The 10176-nt window shown below is 46.0% G+C and overlaps 1 protein-coding gene across 3 annotated transcripts; it reads right to left on the bottom strand.

The window, feature by feature from the left end:
- Positions 1-3574: 3574 nt before the first annotated feature.
- LOC127961253 (uncharacterized) lies at positions 3575-9863 on the bottom strand. 3 transcript variants are annotated; one of them, XR_008154407.1, is made up of 3 exons: positions 8594-9863; positions 5075-6380; positions 3575-4912 (listed from the first exon to the last, which is right to left on the bottom strand). XR_008154407.1 is itself a non-coding variant. In XM_052560294.1 (2 exons), the coding sequence occupies exons 1-2, from the start codon at positions 9696-9698 to the stop codon at positions 5332-5334; spliced, it is 2154 nt and encodes a 717-aa protein (XP_052416254.1). In that variant the 5' UTR covers positions 9699-9863; the 3' UTR covers positions 4919-5331. The 3 variants fall into 3 exon arrangements, 1 of the variants encoding a protein (XP_052416254.1); XR_008154408.1 differs by having other exon boundaries at positions 3575-4751; XM_052560294.1 differs by lacking the exon at positions 3575-4912 and having other exon boundaries at positions 4919-6380.
- Positions 9864-10176: the final 313 nt, after the last annotated feature.

Genomic DNA, 10176 nt, shown 5'->3' with positions numbered 1-10176 from the left:
GAGAATGGATGAAGACAGGGTTCGGTATCAGTGGAGCCTCAAAGGGAGAGAACTGGTGTGAGGTTTTGGGGTCGAGGGCATGTGTCAGACCCTATGTGAAGAGTGTCATTATGGTAGGAATCAGCATGTGTGGACAAGAAGTCACACATTTATAATATCTCTTTCATGTCAACTTATAAACCTGGAATATAAGCATCTGTAATCATTAACACACTACCTCATACCTGAGAGTCCCTGATCGTGATGTTCTTTCTGCCTGATGAAGATGTCATGCTTTTATGATCTACGATGAGAGTGAGTGGGCATTAGAATGATAAACTGACTGAAAAGTTTTCAGAAAGTGAAACAGGCAAACATCTGTTTGCAACTTGTGATGATAGTATGTTCATCTCATTGTTAACCTACAGGACTGGTGTCAGTTTCAAACAGACAAGTAGCAGTCTCTGGTATCTGCACTTTGCCCTAATGCAGAAGCCAGATAAGATTGGGACACTGTGAGTTGTCACAAAATGTGAATTTCTTACAGCTGATAATTTCTAATTCTATCTATGTTCTTAACATTTATTCTTCAATATACATTGATTAAAGTGGTCATATGATGCACTTTGGAGTGTTACAAGCTCTTGGTGCATAAAGAAGATCTGTAAAGTTGCAAGGACCAAAGTCTCAAATCCAAAGATATGTTCTTCATCAAAGTTAAGACTCTGCCACGTCCCCACATCTCTACGTCACTATGTGTGAAGATTTACAAAACTCCGTCCAAATGTTCACGCAAAGAAAGAAGGTGTACCTTTTGTTCTCTCTGTTGCCATTGGCACCATTTCGTAGAAATGCTGTGTGTTTCATTGTGAAAGTGAAACTACTTTGTTTGGCCTTCCAAAAGAACATGATATACGGTTCTTCATGCCTAGAGCTGAGCTGTGCTGGTCGCTGAGGAAATACATCAACTTTGCACTGTGGATCACCGGATCAGACCGGATTCTTTAACTAAATATTAAAGTTGTGATCCCCAGTTTTTCCCAACATGCACTGGGGCATGAATAAATATTACTTAATTTTCTATTCAAAACTGTTAATTTTCTACTCAAAACGACCCATTTATACTCAAACACTATCCACTGATTGTTATTATCATCCGTCATTTTGTATGGTGTACCAAGTATCGAGATCTCTGTGCTAATTTGGGTAACAATTATATTGAGTGGACATATTATATTCAAAAGATAACAAGCTGTCTACTTGCTTACTTGCGGTATGCAAATGAACCAAATGCTTTAATAGCATCATTGTTTTTCCAGATTTCCATCTTGTTTGAGTAAATTATATAAACTGTACATGAGGGTAATGTACTTGAGGATTGCGTATTTAACAAAATAAACTGATAGATTTTACTCATCAAACTTTTAACTGACCGTGTAAAATTGACGTCTAAATGTACCTTACTAAATGTACTGACCTGTATGGTAACTTGTCTATTACTGTAAATTGTTTGCTAAACTCAAATTTGGTTATGCACTGTAACCCTACACTACGTCTGTTTTTTCTATTCACACGATGTGAGGTGATGTCTTACATCACATCAAAACCGGTACACCCTTCATCTGAATCAGATGTACATCCGCTGTGATTTACGCTGCGATTCTCTGAGATAATCATCACTCTCTCTCATGACAGCCTTATTTATAACGTTCACACAGGTTCAGTCTCACTGCTCAGGTGTGTTAAGGCTCAACTCTATAGGCCACGTCACCCCTCATGCCTCCGCCATGCACGGAAATGGAATTGAAATATAACTACGCCTCACTGACCAGGTCAAGAACCTAATTTCCGTCTGACTCCAAAAGGGGTAATTTGACTTGAGGAAATGTTTGTATACTGTGTGTGTGAGCGAGAGAGAGCTGGATGTGTGTGAAGCAGACGTGGGGTGACCAACCTGGGCCCTCTGTATTTATGATGCACTTTTGTGAATACATTACAGCTGTCATGATGAAATAAGTGACATACTTACACACCGTTCGAGCTCTCCGAGGAGGAGAACAGAAGGAGGAGGGGGGTGGGATAAGACAGGAGGTAATTAATACATTCATCTTTTTTACGATATCATTTTTCAGGCATATATGATCACAATGTAAATTAGAAGTAAGGAGGGACCAGAGGAGAAATGGAATTCATTTGCAGCAGGTCAATCGGCCGACAATAGGCGGCAAGAGAGGCCAGAGGTAATTTATTGAGCCGTTTGTGGCCTCCGTTTACCCTCTCTCTCTCTCTCTCTCTCTCTCTCTGCACCTGGTTGATGCTCTTCTGTTTTTCTCTCTTTCACTCCCAGGTGTTGATGTTTTCTCCACTGGAGATAAGACTACGCTCTCAAATTAGCTTAATTTAGCTCAGATGAAAGGATGAAGTGTGAAAAAGAGAGAGGGAAAAAAAAGTCAACATGGCTCTCTTATGACTTCTAATGGCATTCTATGGATTATTGATTTTTGATTTGGTTTTCTGTGCGTGGCAGGAGCCCTGTTTTAGCGGCACCATTACCTCCATAACGATTAGAGACAAAAAGTTAATTATGTGATTATAGAGGCAATATCGGGGCGGCCTGCCTGGCTCTTCCCAGGTCCTTTTAAACATTATCTCCTGCGTGCACATCGGAACAGACGGAATGTGAGACTCGGAGATTAACGCCTTGGAAAGCAGATGCAGTATTTAATTCTCCCTGAACCACGACAGCCTGGGAAACCATTAACCAATCATAACATTCGCCCATTTCAGGCTCAACAGAAAGAAAGAGAGCGAGCCGCTGCCAAGCTTTTTCAGTTTTTATTGACTGTAACGGCTCCCCCCGCCTGCAGGCACAGATGAATAAAATGGTTAAATGGGGTCCTGCAATCTGTCAGAGAATGAAAAGTTGGAGTGGGTGAAATGAAGTAAAAAGGAAACGTAAAACGGCAGGCGGGCGGCAGAGATGTGGCGTCTCTGATATGACTCGCCCTCGGAGAAAAAGCTGAATAAACACAGAGCCTCCAAGATTCATCCAGATCGGTGTGATGCTTTTCCACATTTGTGCCCGCTACGCACACGCTGGAAATGATTTTTTCCCCTCCGGCGATGGCGATAAGAAACACTACATATAGAAGTCTCCAAACGAAGTAAGCTTTGGAAGAACTGAAACACTGGAGGTAAAGGTCTGTGGTCAGGCATCTTAGCACTTGATCAGGATGTGTAAAAACACACATGCAGATGAGTGAGAAATCAAAGGCCGAGATGTGTGTTATGATTTATCTCTGGTATTAATATGGTCAAAGGAGAATATTTATTTAATGTAACAAGCTGAAGATGGTGCTAATGGCCCTTGAGAGAGGTCAGGATGTCACAGGCTTATATTAGCAAGCACTTCAGAGTAGGGGAAGGTCGAGACTGATTAATTGCCAAATTCATTAGGTTAGTGAAATCATCAACAAGTGTGTGTGTGTGTGTGTGCGTGTGTGTGTGTGTTTTGGCATGCAATCTACATTAGGAGATAACGTTGAACCAAGTATGTTGTCATATTCAGTAACTTCTCAAGATTAAGCCCCCAAATTACATTTCACGAGTTCACACTTACATACAATTGGGAGGGTAAGATTTAATGCGTATTTGGCGTGCTGTCCGGAGGGAGGGCTCCGAGCTCGGAGTTCGGCCCGAACCCAGAGTACTCCCCCCTACCCTATGTAAGTGGTTTAGGATTAGAAGTGTGGAGAAGGGGTGGTGGGGGGATGCTGCGAGACTGTCAAATGAATTGAGGTGAGACTGCTGTATATATACACCTCTTACCATTGATTGCTGAGTGCTCTCCACCTGTGTTAATTATCTGCTCGTGCTTCTCCCGAACTTTGTTAATAAAACATCATTTCACGAGTTCACACTTACATACAATTGGGAGGGTAAGATTTAATGCGTATTTGGCGTGCTGTCCGGAGGGAGGGCTCCGAGCTCGGAGTTCGGCCCGAACCCAGAGTACTCCCCCAAAAAGCTAAATAGCAGAGGACAGCCGCCGAACTAAAAGACCCCCCAATGAGTGCCGCGTTTGGCGTGCTGGCGTCTCTAGAAAGGGTCTGAAAGTTTGGCCAGTGGGCCTGTGGTGGCGGCTCATTGTGCCTGGACTGATAGGCCCTGCCGACTTGCAACGGGGACCGATCAGGCGTTTTATTTATTTATTTATTATTAAAATTTTTTTTTTTTTTTTTTTTTTTGGACAGAAAGAGAAAAACAGGAAAGAGAGAAATGAGAGCTTGACCGGGAGATTTTCTCACACTGCGTCCGCTGTGAGACCAATGCTCGCTGGACGAAAGAGAAAACGTAAGTGCTCTACCGGAAAAGTTCTCGCTTTGTCCGCTGTGAGACCGAATGCTCGCTGGACAGAAAGAGAAAAACAGGAAAGAGAGAAATGAGAGCTTGACCGGGAGATTTTCTCACACTGCGTCCGCTGTGAGACCAATGCTCGCTGGACGAAAGAGAAAACGTAAGTGCTCTACCGGAAAAGTTCTCGCTTTGTCCGCTGTGAGACCGAATGCTCGCTGGACAGAAAGAGAAAAACAGGAAAGAGAGAAATGAGAGCTTGACCGGGAGATTTTCTCACACTGCGTCCGCTGTGAGACCAATGCTCGCTGGACGAAAGAGAAAACGTAAGTGCTCTACCGGAAAAGTTCTCGCTTTGTCCGCTGTGAGACCGAATGCTCGCTGGACAGAAAGAGAAACAGAAAAGAGAAAAATGAGAGCTTGACCGGGAGATTTTCTCACACTGCGTCCGCTGTGAGACCAATGCTCGCTGGACGAAAGAGAAAACGTAAGTGCTCTACCGGAAAAGTTCTCGCTTTGTCCGCTGTGAGACCGAATGCTCGCTGGACAAAAAGAGAAACAGAAAAGAGAAAAATGAGAGCTTGACCGGGAGATTTTCTCACACTGCGTCCGCTGTGAGACCAATGCTCGCTGGACGAAAGAGAAAACGTAAGTGCTCTACCGGAAAAGTTCTCGCTGCGTCCGCTGTGAGACCGAATGCTCGCTGGACAGAAAGAGAAACAGAAAAGAGAGAAAATGAGACCTTGACCGGGAGATTTTCTCACACTGCGTCCGCTTTGAGACCAATGCTCGCTGGACGAAAGAGAAAACGTAAGTGCTCTACCGGAAAAGTTCTCGCTGCGTCCGCTGTGAGACCGAATGCTCGCTGGACAGAAAGAGAAACAGAAAAGAGAGAAAATGAGACCTTGACCGGGAGATTTTCTCACACTGCGTCCGCTTTGAGACCAATGCTCGCTGGGCGAAAGATAATTTTTTTTTTTTTTTTTTTTTTTTTTTTTCTCATTCAATGAGGGTTTGGTGAGCTTTTTTAATGTGGAATCGGTTGGTCCTGATATAGCTATGGAAAGCATCTGAGGAGCATCTCCCAAGGGCTTGTATCTGCTGTTGGGAGAGGCCTTTTTGGGCTGCTGAAGTTGCTGCCCCAATACGGAATGAGTGACTTGAAAAATTCTTTACTGGAATGCCTGACTGTTGGAGAACGGCTTTGAGGTGTTTCTGGAACCAAAAACGAGTCACAGGTTTTTTGGATTCGTCTATGAATAGGGGTTCCAGAGGAGATTTGGCCTGAGAGCTTCTCCATTGCGAATATGCCAGAACTGACTGGTATGGTTGGATTGGCGATGGGAGATTAAAAATGTATATGAAATGGCCTTTTTTGGTTTGGTCGGTCTTACTTTGTTTAATCAAATATGAAATTGATTCCCCATCTATTACTGATAAGTCTGAGATGGTGGGGTGGATTTTTGGGTCGAAGTTGGACGTGATGGCGAGTTCCGAACATCTGAGAAAACCAAAAAAGGCTAGGACAAACATAGCGTCAAGTGTGCGAGCGGTACTGATGGGCTGGTAGCCTGTGCGGAGGGCGCGAATGCATTTGGTGAGAATGTCTAACGTTATAGGTTGTCTAGCGTCGGTACGGCTGGGCTGGGATCTTTGAATCCCTTTGATCAGGAGGGAGGTTTGTGAGTTGTTTATCTCGGGGGAAGGAGCGCCGTACATCAATTTATGGAAAAACTGGATGCCGCTCAAGTATCCTTTGATGGACCCGACTTGGAGGCCCTTAATGCTATTAAGGTAGGTAATAAAAGAGGTGACTGAAAGAAGAGAGAAATCAGGGAAAGGCATGTTATAAGAGACATGGAATGTTTTAAAACATCTCCAAGCCGTCACGTAGGATTGGAGGGTTCTGGGAGAAACTGCTTTGAGGATAGTGTCGAGCGATGCGTCAAGCAGGGGTTTTAACGGGTGGGTTACGGGAATATTAGTTCTGAATAGCGAGGTACTGGAGTTGGGAATTGATCCGCCTCTGGAGCCAGCGTCCTGAATTTCTGAAACAGAAAACGAGACAGGGAGTCAGCGATTTGGTTTTCTGACCCAGGGATATGTTTAGCAGTTATGATAAATTGGTCGCAAGCTGAAATCCAGGTTAGACGCCTTAACAGTGGCATCAGAGCAGGTGAATGGGAACGGCCTTTGTTGATGCAATGCACTGTTGCGTCGTTGTCGCAGTGCACTAAAATGCTACTAGCGGCCCATTCTTTCCCCCACAGGAAAGCAGCTACTACGAGAGGGTAGAGCTCGAATAGAGCTGAGGACTGAGATATGTCCTGGAGCTGCGGTGGCCACGGAGCCGCGAACCAACGACCTTGAAAAAAAATCCCCCGAAACCGATTGAGGGGGCGGCGTCTGTGTACAGTTGGATATCGGTCGGGGACGAAACCAAGTTGTTATAGAAAAAGGATAGGCCATTCCACTGGTTTAGAAATGTTAACCATAGCCTGAGTTCGTCGCGACATGCTTGATTTATGGAAATAAGTTCCTCTAGTGAGTGAACGGAGGACGCGAGTGAGAGGAGATGTGATATAAAGGGGCGGCCCTGCGGAATGATGCGCATTGCGAAATTTAAATGTCCAAGTAGGGATAGGAGTTCGCGTTTTGAACAATTTGATTTTTTTAAGGAAAGCAGAGGAGATGAGAATTATTCGGTCAATTTTCTCTTTGGGCAGGGAAGCTTGGAATTTGTCTGAATCTAAATTAATTCCTAGGAACTCGATTGATGTAGCAGGGCCCATGGTTTTTTCTTCTGCGATGGGAATTCCTAGCTCAGAAAAAACGTTTTGGACTGTGAGCATGTGCGCGGCTGGGATGGCATTGGGAGGCGAGACTATTAAAAAATCGTCTAGCAAGTGAATGAGGTGGGGAATGGCGTAGTTGTTCGCCAAAATCCAGCAGACGGCTTCTGATAGCATGTCGAAAATTTTTGGGCTGCTTTTGCATCCGAAGGTTAGACGCACTGCGAAGTAATATTTCCCGAGCCAGCAAACTCCAAATAGATGCCATGAATCTGGATGTATAGGCATTACTTTGAAAGCAGATGTAATGTCAATTTTTGCAAGCCAAGCACCCCGACCTACGATTTTGATTAAGTCGATAGCCTGATCTATGTCGTGGTATTTCAACGAAAATTCATCGAGAGGGATCAAGCTGTTTATGCTTGGGAACGGGGAATTGTGCGGGGCTGACAGGTCGATTATTAGGCGTTTTTTACCCGAGAATTTCCTTGTAGCCACTCCAATGGGGCTAATACGAAACAGATCAAATGGAGGATTGTCAAACGGACCGATCATGAAGCCTGACTCAACTTCTCTTTTGATCAGTTTGTTTACGACTTCAGGTTCTATGAGGGCAGATTGAAGATTATTACATGTGATGTTTTGGGAGAGTGGGCACTCTACGCCGGGTTTAAAGCCATTTTTTAGGCCTGATAGCAGATAATGAGTAAATTCGGCATCTGGATGATGAGCTAGTTCGAAGTGCATGCGCGAAATATTTACAGGAGTCGCCAAATAATTTTTTGATTTTTTATTCACAGATTTGTAAACTGGACATACAATGCGGGCATGAGCACCGCCACAGAAATTACAGATGTGCATAAACCGGCAGCGCGCTCGGTGACATTTACCCTTGTTAAAATGGTTACAGGGCTGTCGGCTTTCGTCGAAGGGAGAATCCTGGTTTGCGTGGGTGGTTGCTGCCCGAGGCACGTAGCTGGTGGATTTAGCGGTGTTTGTTCCCTCGTAGGGAAGAGTCGAAGGGTTAACCTGCGGGCACGATGCGGTTGCGTGCGTAACTGACCTGCAAACTGCGCAAGTGATGTTTTTGCAGCCTAAAAACACTCTGCTGTGGAGATCGGAGTCGAGTGCGCCCCAGTATGCGCTTTGATTCCACTGTGCGACTCGCACTGCACTTTTAGCTGAAAATAGTTTATGGTACGTGTAGAAATGCCCACCCCCATAGGACAGCGCGAGCTCAGCTATGATTGCTTGATAATCGTTCAGTTCGCGCCGCCTGTGGGGGAAAGCTGAACAGATGATTTCAGTGAAACGGGAAAAAGCAATTGCAAACTCAGGAAATGAAAGAACGCGAGATGAGTGTGTGTTTGTATTTTTTAGGGTAACTGAAAAATCACCGCAATCTATACGGCGGTCTGGTTCCGCTGCGGGGAGTAGAGGGAGAAGAGAGGAAAGATCTATGTCCGCACCTGATAAGATCTGTGCTCGGATGCTTTGGGATACCGGTGGTGGTTCCATGACGACTGCGTTGGATGGCACGGGCATCGGAGTCGCTGTGAAGAGAGAATAAGGTGATTTATTTTGTATGAGAGAGCTAGGAAAGGTATGATCCGGGGCTGCGAATGTCGGCGGCGGCCTCACGCTTAGATGACCTGCTGTGGTTTGAAAAGGAAAGTTAGTTGGAGGGTATGACGAACAGGGAGGAGCATAATAATTTGAAGCGTGGGCTTGAACTGCAAGCGGAGGCGGGCCTGCGCTTGTTTGAGCTACTGGAGCCGCAGGCCACTGGAAGTGGGCGGGGTTATAACCTGGTGGGTAGAATTGTTGGTATCCTTGGGTCTGTGCTGGTAGCAGCGATGGCCTCGCGCTAGTGTCTCCAACGGGGGCTGTAGGCCACTGAAAAGAAAAAGGGTTATGTATAGCAGGATTATGAAACTGAGTGGCTGTGGGGGGGCCGCTGGGCCTGGCTGCATGCGGCACTGTGGCAGCAGGAACCGTGGTGGAGGGCTGGGCCTCATCGGGAGGTGGGTGTGGACCTGCCATGGCGGAATCTGGGGCGCGGCCTAGGCTCGCTGAAGACCGGTTTCTGCGGCTCGATGGGCGAAGCGAGCCAGATCCTGTGCGGGAACACGACGGTGGTAGCTGGGCAGGCGAATTTTGGGCCCTGCGGGCTTTGCTCTGCCTGTGGGTCGTTTTTGGAGTCGACTGTAGGGAAACGTACAGATCATACAGCTCCGCTTTGTTCATTTTTCGCGAAGCCTGTATGTCTGAGTTGCCGAGCGCTTCCCTCAATCCAGCTACGGTCCACTTCCCGATAGGTGGGATCGTCGGGACGGCCGAGCGGTAGGAGGAGGCCGGGGAAGAAGGTGGAAGCCTTGCCGGGGGCAGTGAAGACTGGCCTCGACGTCTTGGTGAGCGTAGGGCTGTTCGGGCCGGTGTGCGGCCGCGTGAAGAAGCCTGGGGCTCAGGTGCGACGTCCGGCGTTGGAGGGATGGTCGTTGGACCGGCGGAATGTGAACGTGCATCCTTGGTGGTGTTTCCGTTCTCATCAGATGAAGAGCTCGATTGTGACATAATGGCAGAGCTGGAACCAAAAGCTACTAACTGCTGCGAGACTGTCAAATGAATTGAGGTGAGACTGCTGTATATATACACCTCTTACCATTGATTGCTGAGTGCTCTCCACCTGTGTTAATTATCTGCTCGTGCTTCTCCCGAACTTTGTTAATAAAACATCATTAAGTATTAGTATATTTTATATACTCAGTACTGAATATGGCTTTGCATTGGTTCCAAAAACCACAATTGAGGTACTAAATAGAATTAGGACACCTGTTTGACCACTGGTAGCTTCTGTGTCTCTCAAAGGCAGTGTATTTTCCAGAGGGACAGATGAGTTGTTCATTCCTGATAGCTTAAGCAGGATTTGAATAGCCAGAATCTGGCCCTGTGAGAGCTTTAACTGGCTATTGATGATCTCCACAGACAGATGGGACTGCCTTTCTCAGTAACCTTGTGCTGTATCCCTGTTCAGAATAAGATATCAGCTTGT

Source organism: Carassius gibelio, chromosome B7 (assembly GCF_023724105.1).
Source record: "Carassius gibelio isolate Cgi1373 ecotype wild population from Czech Republic chromosome B7, carGib1.2-hapl.c, whole genome shotgun sequence".
NCBI lineage: Eukaryota > Metazoa > Chordata > Actinopteri > Cypriniformes > Cyprinidae > Carassius > Carassius gibelio.
Note: the sequence above shows the minus strand (reverse complement) of the source record. Positions and strands in the feature narration are given on the sequence as shown.

What these genes read in the sequence shown, in the direction of transcription:
- LOC127961253 (XM_052560294.1), bottom strand. Translation starts at nt 9,698, where the DNA reads ATGTCACAATCGAGCTCTTCATCTGATGAGAACGGAAACACCACCAAG. An exon ending in CCGAGCACAGATCTTATCAG is followed by an intron (nt 6,381 to 8,593) that starts GTGCGGACATAG and finishes TTTCTGTTTCAG; the next exon opens with AAATTCAGGACGCTGGCTCC.